The sequence below is a fragment of the Anas acuta genome, chromosome 3 (assembly GCF_963932015.1).
Source record: "Anas acuta chromosome 3, bAnaAcu1.1, whole genome shotgun sequence".
Lineage (NCBI taxonomy): Eukaryota > Metazoa > Chordata > Aves > Anseriformes > Anatidae > Anas > Anas acuta.
Window position 1 is genome coordinate 57,331,270 of NC_088981.1, and position 26,110 is coordinate 57,357,379.

A 26,110-nucleotide genomic window follows, 5' to 3' on the forward strand; every position below is an offset into this window, starting at 1 on the left:
TTAGGTGTCTGGTATTTATTATTTTTTTTTTAATACAGAGAAGTCACAACAAAATATTCTCTAACAACACACGCAAATGATATCATAACCAATTATTTTAATTTCATCAACATTCATTTTCTATGTACATATTCTTCCATTTGCAAAAGTGCAATCCAAAAATGTCTCAACAAGAAACCTTTACGGACAAGTATATTTTTGAGGGGTTTTCTCACCGGTGGCCTTACAACAGCATGTTTGTTCTCAGTTACCTGGTACAGCAAAATGAAGAGTACATGGGGGGGGAAAAAAGAAAAGAAAAAAAAGAAATTGTGTTAGATGCCTCCCTCGTAGGAATATTCCCTATTTTCCCAAATAAATTCATTATGAATACACTGCTCACTACTGGACACATGAATGCAAATAGACTATGGAACAGTCAATGGACTATAGAGCACTGTAATTTTAATGTCTCTGTAGCATTAGACAGAACATGAATTTCAGCCTGCTCACGGTGGTAGATGTCAAATTATGTATCAGCATGTAAAAGATGTCTACTGTGTTAGTTATGGTTATCAAAACTTACTTTTAAACATCCTACCGATGGATGAATTCATTTACACATCCAAAATATTAAGTCTATCTAAATGCAAGCCTCTCCTATGGAAAACATCGTTAACTACTGGAAAGAAAAGCATTTGCACATGCAACTCCTATTACTATCACAAGGAGTATCGTGCATTTAAGAGTAGAATGAACCTCCAAATCCAGAGGACTGTATTCTCGTTTACAAAACATACTTCAGGCACAGTTTAATCTGACCACAGGCCAGACTAAAAAGAACACACAGCATCAGAAAAATGAAAGGTAGTGAAGAGTAAACTTTAGCCAAACAAGCAAAGCAAGCAGCTCCCTACATTGACAAGTCATTTCCCTTTTGACACATTTAAAAGCTCAATGACTACTACCAATGCTTGTCATGACAGATAGCAAACCAACTGTTGTCTAGTTCAACCTCTTAAGCAGCCATTAAGTCTCAAAGTTCACTCTGACTTCGTACTTATGCAACGCCTAGACAAAACTCTCATAGCCAAAGGGTGGGCCTGTCTGCTTGACTGGAGTCTGATGCATCTTATTAAAAAAAAATATAATCTTACTTGCATTGTGCAGTAACACAAGACCAGTTTTCAGCATCAGCAAGAAGCAGAGAAAGTATTCCCTACAAATTAGGGACAATTTACTTTAGAGGAAAAGTTCAGAGGAATCTTTCTATAGCTCAGCTGGTTTCCATTGAGAATCATTTTACAGTACTACATGTGCTGCTAGCCTGCAGTTGAGAGATGTGCTTTGCAAGAAAAAAAAGGCATTTCCTCAAGTGGTAGCTAAGACTCACTTAAAATCAGAATTAAAAGGAAAAGGTGATTGAGAACTAAATTGTTGCCTTGGATAGATTTGTAAACAACTTCTTGTTGCTATTAAGACTTTAAACATGCTTTCCCCTCCCCACTTTCTTGGTCTGCTGCATTCTTAATTTTGACTTGAATATATTGTATAACCTTTAACATGTTTGTGTTTTTAAGAAGTGGTCAAATTACTTTTCTCCACTTCTACTCATTCTCGATTGTCATACATACATATCTGAAGAGGCATCTAAGAACATAAAGAATCATAAATTAAGCTACATTAAGGAAAGTAAGCGAACAAGTATTTAGAAGAACTCCACATCCCATTTCTGCCCTACCATGTGCATTGCAGTGACACCTCCCCTCACCAAATGTGTGAAAAAAATGGGTACAGATTGCTACTGTTTTGTTACCCTTTTAGTGTATGTGGGAATTAATACCTTAGGCTCAAGGCGTGAGTGACTAGCACTCAAGATCAAATACTATATGTATTCTTCATTTTTTATCATGACAGGAGCTTTGTCTTTGCTGTGTGATTTCAGACTGCTACAAGAGTCCAATATTTATGCATGTAATCTGGTACCCATGGTATTGCCAGACAATGCAACTCCAAACTACCCTAACTCCAACAGCTTGTGGAAATATACCACTGAAGGTGAAGGGCTCATCCTCCCCAAGGAATTAATTTGAATTATAACTTGATTGCTCTCCATAAGGGAAATCTACACTGCACAGCTAACCAGGTTATCTATCTGCTAGCTAACGTCTTCCAGCCCACGTACACCTGGGCCAGATCCTGCTTCTATGGCCAATGGTTACAGTGCTGGTGCCACTGTAACTGGAGTGGGCATAACTTGGTTTGTGATAGCCACACCAGAACAGTGTTAGAAGTGCCCCAAAGTTCTTCCCACAATTTGTCTTAAAAAGGAAGTAGTTTTCCCCAAACTGTCACAAATAAACCCCCAAGGAACAACTACACATAACCCCAAGAATGTGCTCCAGACACAAACACACGGACAGAAGAGAAGACAGAGCAAGGGGGGAGCCAGTGATGTAGACTATCACAGCCTGTTAATGTTGCTGTTCAGACCAGCGGTGGTGGATCACCAACATAACCGTTATGAGATAGTCCGGTCCTATCTGGATGTGAAAATCATTAACTTGACTTGGCTGGCTTCTAAGGACATTACCACTCACGTTAGCAGTAAGTGATGTGTGCCAACATAAGCCCTCTATGCAGAGTATTACTTGAAGAGTGGCTAATGCTTAAAGGAGCTAATTTTGCAGTGAAGACAGCCAGGAAATAAAACTGTGAATTTGGCATTTTTTTTACGCACAGAGAAACATGGATATTCAGTTTGAATTTTATGTGCACGTTAATTTCTTAACTTAGCAGAAAGTGTAACTCTGTCCAGTATACCCAACACTTTCTTAGCTTCTGACTTTTCTGTTTTCCTTCCCATGGTGTGCAGATTATCAGGGACATTTTTAAGATCATGATTTCAACGGATACACTCTTTAAGATTCTAATGTGGGAAAACAAAAAAAAATTCAGAAGAAACAAAAAATAATCCCACCTCATGAAAAGAAACAAAACCCATACCTTGAGTGACCAATCACTCCATAAACAACAAAAAAAATACAAAAATCTCAGCTGGCTTTAGAAGCCAAGTAAAAGATTAACAACCTATTTTAAAACTTTTATTTATGTAAGGGAAAAGTTGGGAGCAAGAAACAAAAATTGCAGATTCTACAGGGCCAACCCCTATGACACAAATTCACTGCCTAATGCATTGACTACTATATACAGCACAGAGGCATGTAGAAAGTAAATACACTAAGTTTGCTTTCTTAAAAAGTCTCCAAGGTTTTTAGATCCTGGACTTACATAATTTTGAAAGACAAAGGTGCAGCAATTAATTGACTTAAAAACTGATGCCATGTGTCATACTAAGTACCTCTCAGCTCTTACTGGTCTGATGGCCCAGATCCCACTTCGTGGTCCTCTTTCCAAGCCAGTCACACCAGTCTGCAGTAGGCAGCAAAGCCTCAGTCCCAGCAGACACACACAAACATCCCCGTTCAGTTCAGCCTGTTCCTTCCATTTATCACAAGGTCCTAAAATATCTGTGAAGAAATACCTTTAAATAAAGCATTTTAAGATCTCCAGCTTGTTTTGGTATAAATAAATGACCTGACCGCTAACATTAAAACACTGGTGGAAGCAGTACGATTGCCGTACAATCCGTCAGAGAAACACACATCAAACATATACGGCAGGAAGACGCTATGCCAAAAAATAACTCAAGGTTGCCTTTTCTGGCATAGATTTACATTCACTTGTCACACTATCTTTGTTTATCCCATCTTGGGAAACCGGAAAGAAAGCCCACTAAGATGACAGTCTGGGGCAAGCTCCTGTGCCCACTGGGACTCGATGATTTCAACAACTACAGGATGATTTCTTTCCAAGGATTCCCCATTTCCACCAAGCTAGAGGGACAACAAGCCTACACAGTTACACCCACTTTCCAACTGGACATATTTCTCTGTCCCATATATGTCTCCCCATGTCCTTCTTATAAACTGCATTACAATAATACGAAAAATAAAGCCAAATCATTTTAGCTGAACTTTACCCCACACTTGGGATATATTCAAAGGCCATTAAATTGGCTTGCCTCCAACCTTCAGAGATCTCATCAGGAGGATTCTGGTTTAACAACATGTATATATACATATTCATATGTATACAGACAAAGAAGCTGCTCTTTCGTTAGAAAAGAAAGTAATTTCATCACAGAATGAATCCTATAAAAAGATATGTAATAAAGTTGAAATACCCATAAAATAGCTATTACTAAAGCAAAGCTTTCGTCAATAAGCCTCCAAAACTTTAAATGAAGAAAATGGCTTCACGAAGTGGTAGTCTAGATTTCCACAGTGAGGACACTGCTGGACGTTGCTGTATTCAGAGAAATACTGCATGCCAATCCGTACATCTATTACTGGCTTTCCACAGTGCTTACAGTTCAGTCGAGCCTGTGAAAAAAATAAAACAACAAAAACACTTGAAATAACCAGATTCACCTCCATTCCTTGCCTTAGGTAAACAGACACTCAGCCCCAGCCTCTGGCAAGGCCACAGCTTCAGTCAGGAAAATGACAGCCATGGGGCCTTGCTGGTAAGGACATTTTTCACCCAGACCAGTAACTTACAGAGGCATGCAGAATGGTTGTCACATGAGGCAGCACCTACTGCCCAGCAAAGTCTGGAGAGCGAATTATTTCCCACTCTGACAGCAGGTACAGAATTTCAGAGCTTACATATATACATATATATATGTATAGGTTGTTTTGTGCTATTTCACCTCTGAATAAATTCATGTGCTCACCGTAAGAAGTGCTGTCTCAATAAGCCACAAATGAAGCCCTGAATTGAGGAGAGAAACTTCACCTTTGTGAAACTTCACGTTTGTGCCATGCAATCCTTACCTTAGTGTTCCCACTGCGTATCTGTTTAGGTCTACATTCAAACATGATCTCTCCATGACACGTATCAGCATTTTAATCTTTTGGTTTAACAAATGTATAACTTGATCTACTTTATCAGCATGGCGTTGTATCACTTTAAATATCTATTTAAACATTTATAATACGTATCAGGTTATATAAACTTAACACAAACTATTCTCCAGCTGAGACGGGACCAACGTTAACTGGATAGGTAGGAGAATTGATTAAAGGTGAAGGATGAGGAGAGGCAGAGCTATTCATGGTCAGCAGAAACAACAGCAACAGAGCTTTCAGGAGACATCTAGCTGAGATATCCAGCCCATTTTCTGTGCAGAAAGCAACAGGCAGTGTGAAAGCTCAGCAGGGAGCATGAAACACTCAGGAGAAGCAGGAGGTTTAAGACCGCAAAGGAGGTTAAGAAGTAAAGGTGGCAAATGAGCAGTGTGGGCTTGATCTGTACCACAGTTTAACCTCTCAGCCTCACGTGCTAACAAAAGCTTCAGCTCTTCATTGAAAAGAACACCAAATGATTTTCTATAGCAACCTTGACTTAAGGGATTTTCTTGGGAGGAGGACAGGAAGCAATTATTAAAGTACTACTGCTGTTGAGACAAGACTCAAAAAGAAGCAAAGTATGAAGTCCATAGATAGCTGCTTTCCTTGACAAGCAGAAATTCTAAGAAATGCAGTCTAATGGGGCATAGATTTATGGTGATTTTCTTAAAACGTGGGTTTTCCCCTTGCTGGTGTCCAGCCCATCATCTAGCTGCCATCAACCTGACAGTGGATGTAGTTCATTATCCTATATGCACTTTCTTGAAGTATAATGAAATATTTTGAAATAAGGTATAAAATTATTCAAAACAAGAAATTAGCAAGGCAATTCAGAGTTAAATTATATACCATATTTAAATGTCATTCCTCTATATGCAGAATCATCTGTAACAATACCAGTGAAACAATGACACACATTACCCAGCAATCAGTAGCTGAAGCTAGTGGTTTTATATTCAGATCTATTATTTACCCTGTACTGTCATACTGTCCATTAATCATGCAATTAAGACTCTTTTAGAACGAGACCTTAATTCCTGTCTTGTACATTCAAAAGAAGCAATTCAGATTTAAATTTCCTGAATTTTACAGAGCTAGTAAGTTAGCATCTGTGTTTTATCTTTAAAAGTCCCTATTTAAAAAAAGCTGCAATCTCAAGAGGCACAAAAAGGGAGGCATCTCTGCCTTTTGTTGCAGTCATTAACAATGTAATTTTATCCAGTACCAGCAACTCCACTTGTCTTGTGATCAACACATCTTGGTAAATATGTTAAATTTAAAATTAAACAGTGTGTCACATATTGGTAAAGCTCTATTGGAGATTGCTCTTGTATTGCCACATCTTCAAGGGCAGCGACTGTCTTCCTTTTAAGCCTCACTCAGAACTAAGACTGCTGGAGCTTAGAAATTTTTATTCTTAAGAAATTAAGAGACTGCAAATCTTTATGGAAAGCATCCACAAAGCCATGAAGTGACCATTCTTGGAACACCTGCTCTAACCCCGTTACAAAATCTATGTGTCAGGAGCCAGCCACTGCCTTCTGACATGCCAAAAGGAACCACTGAACTGCACCTACAAAAACAACACCTGGTGCTATTTACACGACTGCCTACAATGGGTCACCCCTACCTCCGCAACACAACTCTGCTGAGCTTTGAGAGGTCAAACAGAAAAACGTCTTGAATACTGCTGATGGTCCTGCTGCATCAAGCATGTACCTACTTTGGAGTAAACCGAGGCTCTTTCCCACCCAAGATATAAATGAGGTGAGCACTTAATGAAAGCTAGGTTTCTTCAGTACCATCAGCACAGTCAATTGCAGCAAAGATTAAGGAGAGATGGGTAATCTCCAAGCACAAAGACTCTTAGACTTTTAGATTTCCTCAGCTTTTTTGCAATGATTATCTTATGACAGAACTCAACTCAAGCAACTAGAAGAACCTTGAATGCACATATCATCTGCTAAAAAATGTGCAAATATTATTAAAATACTACTAGAATTTTACCCAATGCCAAAGGTAATGCCTAATGATCATCCCAAGCACCAGCTTTAATTGTGAATGCATTTAAAGGGGCTTTAATTAAAAAAAAAAAAATACGTAATCGCTGACTGTTACATTAGCTTTTGTCTAGCTATAGGTCTTCATGCTCTGTAAATTAAGATAAAGGGACATGAACTCTGCTTTCTTATACTACACGCATAGGCTGAAAAAGAAGGATGGAGGAAGGGAAGGGAGGAGAGAAACACAAACCTTTGCTTTATTTATCATCAGTTGGAATCTCACTTATCGAGGATACTGACCTGACAACAGGGAGATGCTGCCAGAATATCGTAAGTATACATAGTTCCCAGCTGATGCCAGCTTCCATCCCATCGGGACTTGCACTTAATGCAGATAATTTTGTGAACCCCTTCTAAGCAGTCTACACAAACAGCATAGAGATGCATAAGCCTTCCTGTGGACAGGAAACACACTTCTTAAGGAGACTGTAACAGAAGATTAAAACAGACATTTCCTGCAATGTGTTATTTGCCCTTTAGTGTTACAAATCACACCTTATTAAGATCTTTTTGAAAAGGGTGAACAATAAGTAAAAAATATTTCTCAATCACAAACACATACGACTTAACTGAAGCTATTTTCCATGAATGCAAAATTCAGGAATCAGTCATCATCCTGCCCACTCCAAACCCCATTCCTTTAGTTGCTGGTAGACCTTAGCAAAGTATTTTGTAAAAGGAGTTGCTTAAGCTACATGAGCAGATGCCAGATTAAGCTACGTGATCAGCTGCCATTTTTACAAGAAGACAACTACCCTAGCTTCATCCCCACCTGACAGAAGAAGTGGAGAAGCGTTGAAGCTTTTTAATAAGACTCATTTAACAACTTGCCAAAATCTTCCAGCAAACAGGTAACTAAGAACCTAATACTCTTCACGGAAAAAAAGTAACAGCCAGAAGAACTTTCTTGCCTGTACTTTTTCCTCTTGATTCATTTGCAGTAACTCTATTTGAAAACATATGTTACACATACAATTTTATCATGCCACACAGAACGATGAATCTATCGAGCTCTCCCATGAACTTAGGTTCTGCACGAACAGTGATTTCAAAAGCTGAGTTATACTGCCTTCTGTAAAAATCAAGTGGTTCAGACTTCAACACGAAATACTTTCTGCACAAAAAGGTCACTGAACTCAACGATTTGAAATCCAATATGCAAACTTCCCACAAAACAAAAAGCCCTGCACAAACTACAAAGATCTGCTATCCAGATTAAGCCTGATTTGTAGTGGCTAGTTGTTTAGAGCGGGCTTTAGGCAGACTGACTGTACTGGGTCTGGCAGAGTATAATCCTGTAGTATACCAGGTTTTGCACTGCTATACAAGAAAAAGTTAAGAAGTAATGTAGTCACAAACAAGACTGTGCTTATCTTGGATTACGATTTGTGCCCTTCAGCACCAAAGGCCTGCACACATCACAATTCTTAATTTAAGGAGCACACATATTGTATACCTTTTTTCTAGATATATGGAATAAAATATTAAAAATTGCTGACTAGTAATTAGATACTTTAAAGATAACAGATTGTTTATTAACTTTTCTTTTTTAAGCCGATTGTTTTAGAAAAATGAGAAGGAAAATCAGATTCTACCTAAAATATATATAAACAATACAGTTGCCAGTATGAGCTGATAAATTCAGTAACTCCACATCGGGCTGTTCAGCTCTAGAGAATGTGATGTGACGAGACTGAAGAGAAAATATAATAAGCTCTGTTTCTAAAGTGAACAACACGAGATGGGAGCCTTTCAAATAACTCCATGTGCTAAAGCTTTGTGTTGTGTAGGAAGACAAATAATTTTCCTGAACTGAAGTTCTGCTCTGCTTCTGCATATTAAGATGCTACATTTCCCCACCACTTGATTTTCACAATCCTTGCTATATAGGAAATGAGACTCCTTTTATCAGGCATGTTTAAGATATCAGAAGTGATTTTCATTACTGAAGAGAAAATAACACCCTGAAACAGCACCCTTTCAAGTGTAATTTCATTTCAAAGCATACTCCTGATAATAAACCCATTTACTCAGGACAAGGAGGTAAAAATTTTAACAATTAATTATTCACAGCACGTTGTCTGAGCGAGTTTTTCAGGTGTATCATCCAATGGGTAAGAAGCAATTAACTAAAATATAAAAAATAAAATAAAAAATAGTTCAGCAGTTTCATTCTTAGTGGCAAACAATAAGAAGTGGCAAGTTTCACTATTACTAAACCATCTATTAGCACTGATAAGATCACAAGCATGTTGTGCATGCCTCCTCACAGAAGCAAATAAGCACGGTTATCTCACATAGGTATATTCTGTTTATCCTGGAGAATTTTCAGCTTGTATGTTTGTCTGTCACTTTTTCCCCTTGAAAATACATTAGGTAAGACAGAAACAAGAATGTTAGCATGAATACAGTTCAGTGACTTAGCGCGCCATGATTTAAATAAAGGAAAAAAATACAAAGCTTGTTGAGCAAAGGAATGTTACATAATAGATATTATAACCATGCATGAAACATAACATATTTATGGAAAGGAGAGAAACTTAAATGCTAAAATACCTCCTGCTAATGCATTCCCATAACACTTTTCAACATATAAACTTATGTTTTTGAAAAACAACCTAGGAATAGTTTCTCTGGCTTATGTTAGCCATGCTGGCTGCCAGCAGACTGCAGAACAGGTGTGTTTTGCCATGTACCACCTTGATCACTTAGTTTCAGACATACCTCTCAGGAAGAGCTGAAGCTCATCCCAGCTCATGTTTTGTTGTTGCTTTGTTTTGTTTTTTTTGCTCTAGGAGAAGAAAAATGATACATGCCTTGCTCCCAGCTCAGCAGGGAGCTGGGACATGGTCAGGATGCTGCTCAAACTGGCAGTTATTTGGGACCAAATCTAAAGCCCCCACTACCTCAATGCCACTTAATCCCAGCATAATAAAAGCTTACTTTCACTGTCTAATTTCTCCAGGCCACAGAAATAGTCTTTGCCAGGACTGCACTAACACATGCCAAACTACAGTCCTTGCAATGTTAAAAAAAAAACACAACACAACAAACAAAAACAAACAACACAAAACACTATGTGCAATAAAATGAAACTGATATTCTCTAGGCTGAAAGCAGATGAGAGCCACAACTGGTGATACAAATATGACTTTCACTGATGCTGCAGTACAGCATGCTTAACATAAAAAGTTGTTTGAAAGGCTGATGTATGTCTTGGAGCAAAACTCACAACACATAAATCAGTACGTACACACTGCAGAACAGGGCGGCTATAGTCTACTTAGAAATTAGATGAAATATCTGATGGTTATTAAAACCAAAAGCAAGGCATGGATCTTTCTACACATTTGCTTTTCATAATTAATTCCTAACCATTTCAGCCTGACCCACATCATAATCTGGATGCGACTTCAGCCTATACAGAACTGCTCAGAAATGCAGAATCACAATGAAAATCTAAAATGGGGGGAGGGTGAGGAAAGATGAGTAGGAGAAAGCAGTCCCATCACAGAATGAAACCTAGCATGACTGACAGACAACCTGTACCTTGAAGGTGACAGGGAACATCATATTCAATTTCATCGTGTCTTGATGGGCTAAGGAACAGGGTTCCATCCACCAGCGGAAACTGTTCAAACACTGGCAGTGCCCTGTGGCACAGCGCACAGTTTACAACGTTCCTGTGGCTGGCGCTAAGAGCAGCAAGAATAAACTTCCGCAGGTCCTCCCCTTGGCCCACTTGGGCATCATCTTCCATTCGCACATGGAAAGTATTCAATTTATGCCTGGGGATGTGAGTGAGAAGCTCAGACAGGTCGAGCCTTCTCAGAAACTGCACGGGGGCATCGAAGTGTCCCGATCGATGTGCTTGCAAACCGGCTGCCCCGTAATCGAAGTGCGCGTTCCTGAACATGCCCCCACCAGCCATGTTCTTCTTGTGCGGCTCCAGGTGGATGGCGTTCTTCAGGAATTCTCCCAGGTACCGCGAGGAACGGGGGCCGCTGAAGTGGGTGGGGGCAAGAATCGAGTAGCCGGTGGGTGGGGACTGGCCGGGAGAGACGCACGGGGAGCGAACCGCGTAGCTCCCGCCTATGACACCCTTCTCCTGGGAGTTCTGCCTGTCCATCGAGTGCCTTCGCTGGATGTCGTGACTTAAGCCTTTCTGCGGCTTGTTGGCTGGCCTGCCCTTTTTGGCCTCTTCTGCTGACTCCGCCATGGACCTTCCCGTGCTCTTCTCCAACACAGACTTTTTCTTCTTGTCATCCTGCATTCGTTTCACCTGGTACCAGTCAGTGTCTTTCTTCAAATGACCCTGCCCGCACCGACAGGAGCAGAAGCGGAAGGCGAGGTCGTATCCCTTCTTTGTCCACATGTTTTGGCGACACTGCTTTTCGTTCCAGCTCCTCGCTCTGCCGATGCAATTGAACTGGACCAGAATGCTGCTCTCCCACTCGTAGAAGCACTGAAGGTGCATCCAGGTGCTGTAAGGGCAGTGCTCGTTGTTGCATATGACCTTCTGGTAGTCATCCTTCTCGAGGTCCACTGGCCTTCCAAAGCTGCAGATCAGTGGAGTAGCACAAGGGGCTTCTGTGGAACATAAAGCAGACAGATTAATAACAGGCTGCTCCTGGCCTGCACATCGCACCAGTCGTTTAAATGTCGTGCCAAATACAAACACGAGTTCTTATGCATGATCCGTACTATCAAAGAGCCCACAAGTACTAGGTCTGGGTCAGAATAACAAATAATCTTTGCTATAGCTCTCTCTCTTTTTTTTTTTTTTTTTTTTTAGCAATGAAGGAAGAAGAAAACAAAAAGACAACACAGCTTGTTCAGCACTCAAAGCCAAAGCACCTCAGAAGTCTTAACGTTCCTCGAGGCTCTGTGGACACTGCTGCAAAGCCAAGCATTAAGAAGTAAGGAGAAAGCTTTGTGGACATTTCTGGAGGGTTGCTTTGAAGCCTGAGAGGCAACATGGGAAGAACACATAGAACTGCTTGTTTGAAAAACAAGCAGGACATACAACCAGGCTTTGTGATCATAAGGAGAGGCAGGAATTGATCTTTTCTTTGGGACTGAGCAAGAGACGATGGATAGGGAGATAAATGGGAAGCAGAGGACTTTGAACAGCGAGACAAACAGATCATGTTTCTTGTACAAAAAGGAGGCCCTTCGTTATGTTTTCAGGCAAACACAGGATATACCACCATTACTGACCTACCTGATAGATAAATTTCACAAACCAAATAGTTCTGTAACACAGATAAAGACCAAATGCCACGTGGTCTTTTATCAGCAAAACAGCAGCTTTTGCTATATCCTTGAGCAAAGAACAGAGTATTTCAGTTCTCTCCCTGTAACAGTATCACCTACACAAAGATGTTCTGTATTTATGACCAAGGACATTTTCACCTCCCTCACCTAAATGCCACAGATCACAAACTACTCCAATTTCTGACTGCATTGGTGTAGCTGCAAGGCACAAAAAAAAAGGAAATTCTCATTGGGACTTTCCACTGGATCTTAAGTGAGTCTAATTCTCACTCCAAAACAAGGTTCTCAGATGCTTTGTCAAACATTACCAAGATTTCTTCTGTGTATTTCTAACGTCTTACTTCCTCAAAAGACACCGCTCCAATAGGACTGGCAGGCTGCCTTTTTACCTCTGCATTACTGCATTCAAACAATCACGCGCTTCTTTAGGGTTTTCCCCAATCAAGTGCTGCCTCACCCAGCGCAAACAGCTGCCAGGAGCTCCCGAATCCTGCTCAGAGCTCCAGGACTTGCGAGGGAGACACACCGAGCCTCATTACAATAGCCTGCTGCCAACTGGGTCTTTTTCCTTAGGATTTCAAGCTTCTACCCGATAAACAGGGAAAAGAAACCTCAATTGTGTTCTTCTTAATCCAGCTCATCACTGCTTGAGTGAATAATACAACATAATTTGCACCGATGTAACAGGTTTTATGCTGTTTCCTTTCCTGGTACTCAAGACATTAAATAATAGGCACACAGCAGCAACACAAAGTATGTTTTGCAACAACAGGTCATTGGCATGCTACTGTTTTTGCCCCTTTCCAAAAATGCTGTAAGCAAGCAAACAAAACACCTTCAGTAAATTCAAGACCACAGGAGTTCTTCAGACTTATTTACCCAGAACACGCGGGCACAAGGAGTACAAGAAAATTCTCCCAAGCCATCCCCTGGAACGTGCTACATCCTCATCTCATTTTTCTGCCTCTGCTTCACATGCCAGAAACAGCACAGTTGCAAGGAGAACTCGCCGCAATACCCTTCCTTCAGGGACTGACTATAAACTGCAACAAAGGTGCATTCCCAAGAACACTCTCCTGAAGCAAAAAAAGCCTGTTTCAGTTCAAAATACTGACTCGTTCAGTCATTCAAAAGGAAAAGAAGACAGGTTACCAAACGGGAGAGAACATGCTAGATAAGAGAAGCATCGCCTCGGGACTTTTTGGAAGTTCCTTCTATAGAGGCAACGTGATATTCCTGCTGCTTGTCTCAGGTCTCCAAAAGGCCTGCTGAGAACACGCAGGCTTTGGGATGTCATTTGAGAGGTATGAATTGTATTGGCAACCAATGACTAATTTTTCCTCCGTGCTTTTACTCTGTATTATTGAGTGTAATGTCACTGTCTAAATGCAAAAGCGAGTAATTTATCTACTCGGAGCCAAAATCTGTCATTTTACCAATTCACAGAGTTCTCAATCCATTCTCCCAGGCCGTTACCTTTGATTCAAGTCACACCATGCCACACCAAGCATCTCTGCAAAGTTTTTCGTTATTTACCGTTCTTTTATCATACTTAGGATCTGAAAGCATAGTTCGCAATAGTAGCATCTGATGCAGTTTATCTCCGAAAAGTCAGTTAAATTGAAACTGTTCAAAGCTCCTCATCGAAAGTCAGATGTGCTGCAAGATAGGAGAGGTACCACTACGAACAGCTCTCACTATGCATTTCCCACATTTATCTATTCCAGCCCATATTCATTCCCACCACTGCCAGAAGGCAGGAAGAAAGGACATGCCAACAATCCACTTATGCTCCCCCTGTGTTTCAGGGTGTAAATGTTGTAACAGTCGTGCAAGTAATTATAGCTGACAGCCCAGGGAGTTACTACACAGCCACGTCTAGAGAACCTCCAGTTAAGAATAAAGACTTTGCACTTGTTCATCCACAGCAGCATAGTTAACCGACTAGAAAATAAAAGCATTTCATTAATGAGACTTTGAACATGGTCCTGATTTTGGATGGAAAAAAATACTTGATCTCTAACCCTCTAAGTAGTTTACTGCGTCTTTGTCATGTGGACAAGAAATTAGATTAATAAAGTGGCTGAAACACAGGGAAACAAACAAACCAGTCTGTGTATTCCACTCAATGTACTCACAACTATTTGATTATTATAATATTCTGTATGTCTAGAGGCTCTTTTAAAGTGCGACTTTCAACAGATTCCTCCCCTTTGTACTGGTCTATCACCAGGACTGTGAAACGTGATCTTCTCCAGCTCTTCCTTGAGAACTTAAAGCTGTCAGATTACCTAAGAATTTGCTACCTATGATAACTATGAGGAAGAAAAACATTCTATTTTTGGACAGCAATGCCTTTTTTTCCATATTTAAGTTAATTAGGTAACAACTTTATCAGACATTTCCTCACCTCATCTTCTACCCACTCCATGTAAATTAGCTGGTCACACAACCGTCATAGCAGAAGCAAGCGTAGGATAGCCAGAAGACAGCAACACAGCAAACAAAGTCTTCTCCCACACAGAAGACCCCACCAAATTGTTAAACAGTGGCACCAAAATTACAGATAATTCTTAGAAGCAGAAACACCAGCATTCAGATTACTTAGTATGGGATCCACACTAGCAAATGTGAAGAGCTCTTCCCATCAATTCACACCCTTCAAAGTGCTCCGCGTTATTTCATCAACATTTTATAAATGAGACTAAGCGCTTATTACAGAATTACAGAACTTTAAACATTCTCATTATCAAGCCCTTCTCGTTCCTATCAATTAGAAATGATTTTTAAGATTATTCCTCAGAAAGACAGAGGTAAGATCACTGCACTCATGTTTTATGGTAACTGTACTTCAGTTACTGCCAAGAGCGACCCACAATAAGCCTCTTCTGTGTAAAGAGAATTTCACGTGAGCCAAACTGCCCATCCACACAGGGCAGCCCCAAGCTGATTTGTCACCTAAATATAACCGGACTCCAAGCACCTAACACTTCATCAGATTTCTGGTTTCCAAAGTTACAAAAAGTAAACTTCAGGAAAAATTAAAGGCTAACAGGTATCAGAGAAGCATCCATTCTCCTAGCAGACCCTTTTGAAAGAAAGCCTCACTGACCATAAAAGCACCTCTATTTTACCTTTCAGTTTCAAGATGTCTTTCAGAGCCTGAGAGAACAACACAAGGCAGCAGGTAGCTTTGTGCAGCAGAACAGCTTTGGTGTTTAGACACAAGTGTCCTGCTGTAGCAGAAAGGCTGCTGATTTGGAACCACAGCTGCACAATGACTCGTCCAAGAAGTTACGGTTCCACAATAGATGTTTTCTCATATTCCTCTGTTGTGATTTTGATCAGTAGTTCTGAAACTCAGTGTATGGAGCAGCACATACATGCCCTCTAAAATAGAAATGAGAAATAATACTCCAAACAAACGTACATCCAAGCAAAGATATCTGACTACTTAAACAAGGTTGTATTTTTGACAGAACTGCCATAAAATTAACTTTTCTTTCAATAACAAGAGCACGATGGAAGACTGCAAGGAGCTGGTTTGGGTGTTTGGCTTTTTCTCAGATTTTCCATTCAGGTTCAAACATCAGCAGAAGTCAGAAACACAAACAGAGGATTGAGATAAATGTCCTTCAACATGGAAGGCATCAACCTGTTTCTACATTTAACAAAAAGCCTTTAATACAGTATATGAAGACCACCCTTGCCATGCAATGACACTAACGAAAGCAGCAGAATAACAGCAGAATAAGAACTGTCTGAGGAACGTCTCTCTGGTGAAGTAAATGGAGGAGAATGTTGTTTACTTCTGTTTACACACCCATCAGAAAACCAAAGATGCAACCAGCAAGCCAAATGCAATGACTCTACGGCCTCGGTTTCATGACTGCTCTCATTTGTTCTGAATCCTAAATGCAGATGCCTGAAGCAAAATTTGCTCTTCCCCCCATGTTCCCACATTACCCATTGTGCAAGCACCAGAGATTTTCAGTCAGTGAACAGAAACAGATAATTATTTCCTGTACTCGCCAGCGTAGGTTTCAGCTCCCCCCCACACACACACTTAGGAGTGCCAGTGAAGCTCAGGGGTGGTATTAACAGTGTGAGGCTGGGGCAGAGGAAGAAGAAGTGTGGTGCTGCTGGAAGAGGCAGTCCTATTATCATTTTAAAGCAACTGTGAGGAGACAGTAGTTTTTTATGGACCTGGAAAAAGTAGTTTTAAAAAAAAAAAAAAAAAGCTAAGGTCTTGGCACTGAGTCAGCTGCAAGACACCTACTACAGCCTGGTTTTGGTCTACCGTCACTCTAGCACCTCACCATCTATGCCAAGGACACTTTACCAGCACATTCCCTCAGCTAGAAAGGGTACCTGTGGGGCACATACATTACACTTTAACCTACATTACCACCTTCACATGAACAGGGCTCTCTTCACAACCCTACACATCCAAACATTGTTCACCCTGCCAGCCTGAACCGGAGTTGAGCCCTGCCTGTGGAAGGCTACTCCCCACCAACCACCTGCATGAATCTTGAGTTTCTCCTACCATCAGGATAGCTTTATTTTAATTGAAGTCAGACAATACTATCGTGCTAGTGCGACTACAAAAAGAAAAAAAAAAAAAAAAAAGAAGTAAAGACAACAGCAATGAAACAGGCTGAAAACTTGTATTAATTGCCCAATGTGTTTGCTCTGGTAAACCCTGAAATATAATCTGACATGCAAAAAATTACCAAGAAGTAACAAAAGGGTATTGCCATATGCATAACGAGCTAAACAGCACAAATCGTACAGCACTACAGAAATGATCAGTCATCTTCCTAGAAGCCTGAATGCAGCAGGAAGAATACACTGGGAAAAAATGTTTCACAAGTGGATCCAAAAGGCAGGCTTGGATGTTCAGTGCAGCAGCAGCAGCAACATATAGCAGCAGAAAAACAGTAAGAAAAGTCTTTCAAAACAGATTGGCTCACTGCTTGCATTGATAACACTCACTGACAATGACTGTTACCTATCCGAAGCTTCTTAGGCAATCTATGCAGACTGATTAAGATTAAAGTTTCCAGACCTTCTCTTGAAGGGCGGGGAAGAAACAGGACAGCAGTACCTGCTAAGCCACCCAAAACACAGGCTTTTTCTCTCATGAGACTCCCTATAACATTCTTGGATGGAAAAGCCAACGCTACAAGTCCATCTTCAGCCATCAGCAGAGCAGGACAGCGCAGGCTGATGTTTCACCTGGCACAGTGTAGTAGCAGTGGTCAATATTTACACTTGGAAGGGTCTTAAAGAGAAAAAAAATGGGTCTTAAAGAGAACACAAGCCATAAGCAGCCTGGCCCTGCCTGGCAGCTCATCCAACAGGCAGGATGTCACAAGTGAGTAGTCATATGAAGCGACCACCTTCCCTTCCTCAAGGGAGGATTTCAGGTAAGCTGGGGTTACTAAACCCTGGTTCAGCTGGAAACTCAGATGATGAGAGTCCTGGGGTATACAGCAAAATGCTAGAACCACCTCCACACACTTCACTTGCGGTGGCTTCACGCCCAGCCTCCAAAGGAGTCTCTTCCCCTGAAAATCTGAGGAAGGCCTAACCACAAAGGAGAGGCAATGTAAATCATGAAGGCTTAAGTCGTACCTGTCACGTTAACACCTGCTAACTTGAAGCACAGCCAGAACAAATGCCTGTTTATGAAATCTGCGATTAGCACATGATACACAGTTGCTGTTATCTATGGCTCTCACTCAACCGCCCACTCCCAGTTCAGCCATCACCTCACCAAAGTCAGGAAACCAAGAGCAGAACTGTACAAACTAAGGACGGGAGGCACCCACATCAGCACAGTAGCTCTGCAGTTTGCACGCACAGCCATCTGTGCTCCAAGCTGGACCAACTCTGCCTACACAGCCAAAACCCATCATAAGAATTCATATGGTCTTAAAGAAATCACCAAAATCTGCAAGGTTATCATCATCCAGCTAACCTAGCCAATTCTTTCCATTTAGTCATCAAAACACAGAACAATTCAATCGCTAGCTTTGGCTTTGGTTCAGGATGTAGAGAGTCTCGCTGCATAGGAAAAATCCTGCCCTGACTTGATGTATACCCTCAGTCCAATCGAAAGCATCACCAGTCCACCACACCAAGGAGAACTGACCCACCAGGACAACTAATGTCAACACAGTCCTGATCCTACCACACAAATCCTGGGTTGGCAACGCCAGGCCAGGTAAGGAGCAGTCCTCTCTGTGCCACAAGCAATTGTGCCGAGGTCAGGAAGACTCCTCGCACTGCTCCATGTAAAGTGGATGTTTACGGTGTCCTTTATCACAGTGAATGCAGAAATTGGTGATTATCCCAAGAGTGGTGGGCTCTAATGTCTTCTGAACCTTGGCTGTCACTTTGTCCACACCTGGATCATACAATCATCCTCACAGCAAGGCACTTCCACCAATAAATTCTTTTACTGTAGCCTTCCAAAAGCCTTCAATACCTTGAAATGTTACAGTAAACTCACCCTCACGTCTGATGATATCCTAATAACTAAAGCAGACTATAATGCACCTGGCCTAGCAAGTTTTCAGTGGCAAATTCCACCTTAAGCTGGGAATAAAGGGATAAATGTGGCAAGTGAGGCAGTAGATGCCTTAACACCAAGCAGAGATTTGCCCAGAATCAGCCAGCTAGCCACGAGGCCCTGCCCAAAAGCACAGCAATAAAGGGACAAAAGGCTGAATCAAATGGTATCTCTTCCAGCTTTAAGTCTAGGGGTGTTTGTACCTCTGGTCTGTACTTTCCCAGTTTGAACATTACAGTATTTTTACTCTCATGCGAAAGGCTGAAGCAGCCAGTAGAAGCTCAGTGGGAAGCAGGGGACGCAGCCTCCCTAGCTGCTGCATCCAGCGTCTCAGCATGACGACGGCTCCAGAGGCTGGAGCTGTCACTTCCAATCGACGTCCCTCTCGCGACGCTGTGCTGGCTCCCAGCCCGGCCTGTGTGCCACCTCTGGCACCCGCGCAGCACGCAGAGGCCCCAGCTGCACGCCGCTCCCAAAATGGTATCCTGCAGCACAGCAGCGGAGCTGGGGAATGCCAGGCACACTCAGCAGCCAGGCTCTGACTGGAGCTATCTCCTCTCCCAGCGAGCATTCGAGACGGGAACAGCAGCAATATCCCACTCAAGCCCTGGCAGGAGGACTGAAAGGCTCTGCCATCGCGAGAGAGAGAGAGAAAGATAAAGGTTAGAGTGAATGCTCTCCAGATAAATGTCACTGAAGTCTACTGGGAAATGCGAGCGCTCCACTCAAAATCCTGCCAGCTTTCAAAATGGAATTATCCACTCCAGTGACTAGATTACTACTTCAAGAGGCCTGTTTGAAATTATTTGAATTTCTATGAAAACTGTTTAAAGAAAGCCCGTGCCCTACTAATGCTGTTGTAATTCAGATACCTCAAAGATTAGCTGGATTATCTTTCCCTGAGCTATATGCAAGGTTTACCTCTATTTTTCCTCGCAAGTGCTGAAGGAAGAAAAGCAGAGAAGGAAGGATGCCTGCCAGTCTTTATGCTCCTTTCATATCAAAGGATGTGTCAATATGCAAGGCTGTAAGCAAGGCTGAAGAAAACTTACAGATGTCTCCCAGGACTAGAAGCTGTTTTGTCACTGCTTGTTGGATCACTACGAGGAAGAAACAGGATGAGTACACACAAAGTGAAGCAATCAGTTCAAAAACTGTGTTTCCTCACATGGAACCTAACAAACATCGAGTGTAACCCTTACTCATGTAAGCTTTACGCTTCAACCAGTGACTGACTGATCACACGAACACAGAGCACAGTTGGGCCCTGATACCCATTTTGGTAGCAAGTAACTTAAAAAAAAATACTAAATGCATACTTGCTCGTATGAAAGGATATTTATTTTATTCAGCAACACCATAGACACGATCCCATTTGCAAATGCATTGCATTTGCCACAAAAGGATGTAACTGCATAGCTTTAAAAATTCCCAAACTAAGATAAAGTGCTCTCAAAACCAATTTGCATTGATCGAGACAGTGGAATTTGCATTCAGCTGATTTCTGCAGTTAGAAGAACTCAATGGAATTAGGAAGAAAAATGGTTCTCCTTTACAACGTGTGCACGAATTAGATTCTGACACTCACTGCAACCAAACAGAAACCTAATTTTCCAGGTGGCTTCACCGATATCAATGGGACTCCCTCCCTCAAGCTAAATAGTAAGGAGGTTCCAACACCCAACATCACTAGACTGCCAAACTGGAATTAGATGTTATATGCAGCAGGGAATATTCATCAGCAAATACTAATCCACACTTATATATTAGAGTGATTCATGCTCTAAAAATACATTTTTTAATTGAATATTGCACTGACAAATCTTCTGGCCCTCTAACTACCCCACCTCCAGGATATAAGATTTTTTTTTTTAAATCTTACTGGTTGGCTAGTCACAGCTTTCTATATATTAGTCACTACAGTGCCAAATGATTTGCTTTCTCCATATACTTGTCTTATGTTAACATTTTTATTTGAAAGTAAATCAAAGCCTTACAAACTTGTACAACACAGGCAAAGAGTATGCAGAAGCCCACCTGGCCATTTGAAAGCCAGGTACCTAGGAAAAAGTTCCCTAAAGATCTCATATGAACACAAGGATATTAAAATACAGTTTTTAAGCTTCTTGGAGAATTTCTTCTTTGAGAAGTTATAAATATTCAACTCACTCTGGTACAGAGTACATCGTACAGAGCAGATGCATACTCCAATCCGCCCACTGCGTGAAGTGTACCTGCTGCACAGCTCTCAGGGACACGTCATTTACGAGGAAGGCACATTATAATTTTAGCTGTGTCCTTCTGGGGTCTGGTACTCAGCAAGACGATCCAGAGGGGGTTCCTGATGGTAAATGCAGAAGCACAACCGGGAGGTGCGGCAAGGACCCAAGCAGCCCAGCCCCACTGACATGGGCACCGCTCACACAACCCTTCAGCTGGCACAGCACAATGACATCCCAACAGGACCTAAAACACCCACCTCCATCAGCTCCCCCACTGCCTTTCCTCCCCTGAAGGATTTTCATGACCAGGATCCCACATAAATTTGCACCCTGACAATGTCACCAGACAGCCTACCAATTTGCCAGCTAGGCCAATTTTGCAGTTTAAGGTCTCATCTTTGACAGTGGGGAAAAAGTATGGCATCAAATACACTGTGAGGTGGCAATTTAGAGACAGCTACACCATTTTATTTTTTTACTTTAATTGAGCTGGCTCTAATGAACCCCCTGTTAAAGGGGAAAACTATAGACACGGAGGGTGGACAGACAGATACTTCTTTTCTCTCATCTTCTCATGGCACCAATGCTGGACAGAACAAATGCTGGAGTGACAAGGACATGGGAACAAACCAGGAAGATGTTAAGGTAGGGACCAGCAAGAGGAGGAAAAGGATTTGGGTCTACTGTATAATGAGACCAAGACTGAATGCAAGGCAAATAAAATGGATGGAAGACAGAATTTTAGGGACAGAAACAGCTGTATGAGGGGTCTGGATCAAGAAGTTTATGGAATAAGAGGGATAAATGGTAAACTGGCAGGAGTCAATGAAGTAAAAGTGCCCAAGCTCATCAGGGCAGAAATGGAGAAGGAATTTGCTATTCAGAAACATCAGATCTGACATAAACCCTGTGGAAGGACCTTCCTCTGATGCTGCTCAGAGCAAATGATCCACAACATACCTTGACTCCCCACGTTCATTTATGTCTGCAGATGAAGATCACCAACTATTGCTATTGGGATTCCTGCAACCCACAGGGCTGAAGTCACTGAGGCATAAACCAAGGTAGCTACCGATGTAATTTTATATAATAGCTGAGATTTTCCAATTTGATTACGAAAACTAACCTCGAAAATTATCTAGAAAAATACAACTTTATTTGGAATTCAACCCCTCTGAAGACAAAAATCTACTTCTGAAGACAGGAATCTAACTAATGAGGCTTCCCATTACACCAAATTTCAGTTTCTTTGTGCATTATGACACTGGTAAAGTAGTTCATTAGCCCACCATGACCTTGCTCAGCACAGAATATAGATGTCACTTTGGTCATGAAAGATTGGGCTGTCATATGGAGAATTTCTCCATGCTCTGAGGGAAGATGTACACGTGGAAATTCTCCAGGAAAAGATGGGAAGGCACAGGAAAAGAAGCAAGAGGAACAGAGGAATGGAAGGCACAGCTACAGAGTGCGAATGCTCCTTGGGGACTTCATCAGAATAGCTGCCAAAAAGTTTCAGTGCAACATGGAGAAGAGTCATCACATCCTGTCAGTATTTATGCCCCATCCTCTCAATCCCCACCATCCAAAATCAGACTCATAAGCCTGAACCCTTCTGCTGACTTCCACCAGTCTGAGCTGTGAACATGCACTAATTAAAACACCACCAAAACCAAATGAGTGCCCTCCTGGGCAGAGGAAGATCAATCTGTGTTTCTCAATCACCATGCCAAAAATTGGCTGACAAACTGTAAGAGGGAGCAACACCTTTCTGCTGTAAAGGGCTGCTGTAAGAGGAGCTCTGCATAACACAGCACTGCTAGTCCTGGCTGCAGAGAGAAGCACAGGGGAAGTTAAAATTTCTGTTTCATTCTGGCGTTTGGAAGCAGAAACAATATATGGACCACATAGAGAATAATGGAGACTTACACAAATAAATAAATAAATCTGCATCACTGTCCCTTCCTCAGATGAAGCAGGGTCCTGATGTGGCCACGTCATTAGGCTGTCACACTGACATCACGATGCAAAGCCAAGGCTCACTTGGCCCACAAGGAGCAGCACAGGGAAGAGCCTCCCTGCACCCAGCACACTTAATCCTCAACACAGATAATCTCCCATGAATAATCGAGAGTTGACTGTGTACAGCAGAACTCTATTAACCTCACAACTCGCCGCAGCAGGCCACGTCCTCGGTAAACTGCTTAGTGATCAATTAACTGTAAGCACACAGCCTCTTACAAACATCTTCAGTCTGGTAACGGGATACTTGCCTCCAAGGCCCAGCTATTCCACGCAGCTTCATTTCGGATTCATGAGTTTTACAGACACGAGGGAACCTACTATCATCATCTAGTCTTCACCCTGCACACGAGAACTGGATTCCCAGCCTCGCTGCATGACAGGAGCCACTTTTTCTTTCATTTCCCAAAACAAATCTGTTGAAAGCTTTGGACGTCTCAGTAAAAACACAATTTGTGAAGCTTCCAGCTGAGGATTATCTGATGGGCGGTAGCCTAGGTAAAAATAAAGCTAGCAGCCACACCTACTCCTCCTGGCTTTAGGAGTTCCTGAAACGAAAGATACTGCTAGACACAGTGACAAGTCACAGATCAGGTGCACTCACCAAGCGCTTCACGTAAATACCGAAACCAACTTCAAACCTCTGTTGTGAGGACAAAAAAACAAAGGAGCAGAGGGGGTGACAAAAGAAACAAAGATGTTTCTGACCACTGAAGTCATGAGGAAGCAGGAAGGGAGAGAATAAAAAAGCATCTGAACTGCATGAGGTTCAACCAGTCCAAGTGCAAGGTGCTGCACCTGGGCTGGGGCAATCCCAGACATGAGCACAGCCCAAGAGAAGAACTCACTGAGAGCAGCCCTGCAGAGGAGGACTTGGCAGTTCTGGTGGACAAAAAGCTCAACATGAGCCAGCAGTGAGCGCTTGCAGCCCAGAAGACCAACTGCATCCTGGGCTGCATCAACAGAGGGAGGTTGGTGAGAGCTGGTGGAAGGAGGTGATTGTGCCCCTCTCTTCTGCCCGTGAGGCCCCACCTGGAGTGCTGGGTCCAGGTCTGGAGCCCCCAGCACAAGATGGGTGTGGGGCTCTAATCTGCTCTAACAGCAGGTCCAGAGAACAGCCAGAAGGATGATCAGAGGGCTGGAGCACCTCTCCTACAGAGAACAACTGAGATAGCTGGGGACATTCAGCCTGGAGAAAGGGAAGGCTCCAGGGGGACCTCATCACAGCCTTTCTGTACCTAAGGGGAGCTTATAGAAAAGGGAGAGAGACTTTTTACAGATAGACATAAGGCAAGGGGAAATGGTTTTAAACTGAAAGAGGGGAGATTTAGATTAGATGTTAGTAGTAAATTCTTTACTCAGAGGGTGGTGAGGCCCTGGCACAGGCTGCCCAGAGAAGCTGTGGATGCCCCATCCCTGGAGGTGCTCAAGGCCAGGCTGGATGGGGCTTTGGGCAACCTGGTCTGGTGGGAGGTGTCCCTGCTCATGGCAGAGGAGTGAAACTGGGTGGTCTGTAAGGTCCCTTCCAACCCAAGCCATTCTACAATCTCAGGCTAGCTCTCAGAAATGCAACTTTGACTCCATAGGAGTCTGGCTAGTGTAGAGTAAGGATGTGCAAGGCACCTGGGACAAACTGCCTCACAGATGAAGACAGAAAACCTGTCCCACCAGCAAGCCGTAGAGATACGTGTGTTCACTGCCAGCACCTTCCATGGAAACTGCACATGCAACACCGCTTTGTGCTCCCCCCACAAAGCATCCACACCTGCACACACCATTTTCTGCCGTGCTTTAGAGACAAAAATTGGGAACACCATTTCTCCTCACCTCAAAAGACAAGCCAACATGCCAACACACCAACTAATGCTGTCTCGTGCAAGACACTACCTGTGAAGTACATGGCACCGGACTGAAGTCATGATAAAAATGCTCTAGAAATCCTCCAACTCTTGATGATTTCTATGTGTTTTTTTTTCACTTGGTCACTCAGAACAAATGGACAAAAAGAAATTCTCAGCATTCCCCATGGCTCCCTGGAGTAAGCAGTATTCCCATAGGAGCAGCCTGGCCAAGCCCTTACGAGCCGAAGCGGCGCGCGATTGATCGCTGATATTCCTAGGGAGAAGTTTCCATTAAGCGACACGCGGGAACTGGGCACCTTGAAACCCGTAGTAGGATTCCTGGAAGCAGCACCACCGCCCTGCAGCAGCCAGGCAAAACTCCTGCCAGAAAACACCGAGCCAGGCGCACCGACCCCTCAGAAATTTGGGATTTGGGAGATGGGGGGGGAGAAGTGGAGACGAGGGGGCTCCGCAGAGCTAATGCCGGAGTTGGGAATCTTCTTTTATGGCTTTAAAGGGAACCTCAGCCTACCCCCAGCTTTGGCCTTAAAGCCCGCTGTGCAGCAGGGCTGTCCCCGGCGGCACACAGCGGGGATGGCCGCTCCGGGCGCTGCCCCCCAGCACCACCCGGCGCCCCCCGAGCCCTCCCTGCCCTTCCTCCTCCTCCTCCTCCTCCTCCAGCCCGGGCCCTGCGCCACGGCGGGAGGAGGCCTCGGGGCCGTGCCGGCCGCTCACCGCTCTTGGCGTCGCCGCCCGCCGCCGCTCCTCCTCCTCCTCCACCTCCTCCTCCTCCTCCACCACCGCCGCCGCCGCCGCCGCCCGCAGCCGCCGCCGCTCCTCCAGCCCCGCCGCCCGCCGCGGCGCCGCCACCGCCGCCCCCGCCGCCGCCACCGCCTCCCGCTGCCGCCGCGGCGCCGCCGCCGCCCGCCGCCGCCCCGTTCTCCTGCTCGTCGCCGCTGCTGTTGGCCCGCTTGTTCTTCTTGCCCTTGCCGCCCTTCTGGTTCGGCATGGCGGGCTGCCGGGCGGGCGAGGCGAGGCGAGGCGGCGGCTGCGGAAGGCTCCGCCGCTACCTCCGGCTCATGGCGGGGCCGCCGCGGCCGCCCTGCGCTGCGCCGCGCCCGCGGTGGGCGGCGGGGCCCGGGGGAGGGAGGGG

General features: G+C 43.3%; 1 protein-coding gene across 3 annotated transcripts; it reads right to left on the bottom strand.

Moving 5' to 3' along the window:
• Positions 1 to 26,110, bottom strand: HECA (hdc homolog, cell cycle regulator). 3 transcript variants are annotated; one of them, XR_011095000.1, is made up of 5 exons: positions 25,693 to 26,110; positions 10,565 to 11,605; positions 7,256 to 7,410; positions 3,341 to 4,424; positions 1 to 251 (listed from the first exon to the last, which is right to left on the bottom strand). XR_011095000.1 is itself a non-coding variant. In XM_068677251.1 (5 exons), exons 1-4 carry the CDS (start codon positions 25,964 to 25,966, stop codon positions 4,260 to 4,262), a joined length of 1,635 nt encoding a protein of 544 aa, XP_068533352.1. In that variant the 5' UTR covers positions 25,967 to 26,110; the 3' UTR covers positions 1 to 3,509; positions 4,226 to 4,259. The 3 variants fall into 3 exon arrangements, 2 of the variants coding, with proteins under 2 accessions (XP_068533352.1, XP_068533351.1); XM_068677251.1 differs by having other exon boundaries at positions 1 to 3,509; positions 4,226 to 4,424; XM_068677250.1 differs by having other exon boundaries at positions 1 to 4,424.

Bases quoted from the DNA above. Each gene is read 5' to 3' on its own strand.
- HECA (XM_068677251.1), bottom strand. From the start codon at position 25,966: ATGCCGAACCAGAAGGGCGGCAAGGGCAAGAAGAACAAGCGGGCCAAC. The intron at 11,606-25,692 runs GTGAGCGGCCGG...TATGTTCCACAG, and splicing joins GGGCGGCGACGCCAAGAGCG to AAGCCCCTTGTGCTACTCCA. The intron at 4,425-7,255 runs GTCAGTATCCTC...TTTTTTTCACAG, and splicing joins CAGCATCTCCCTGTTGTCAG to GCTCGACTGAACTGTAAGCA.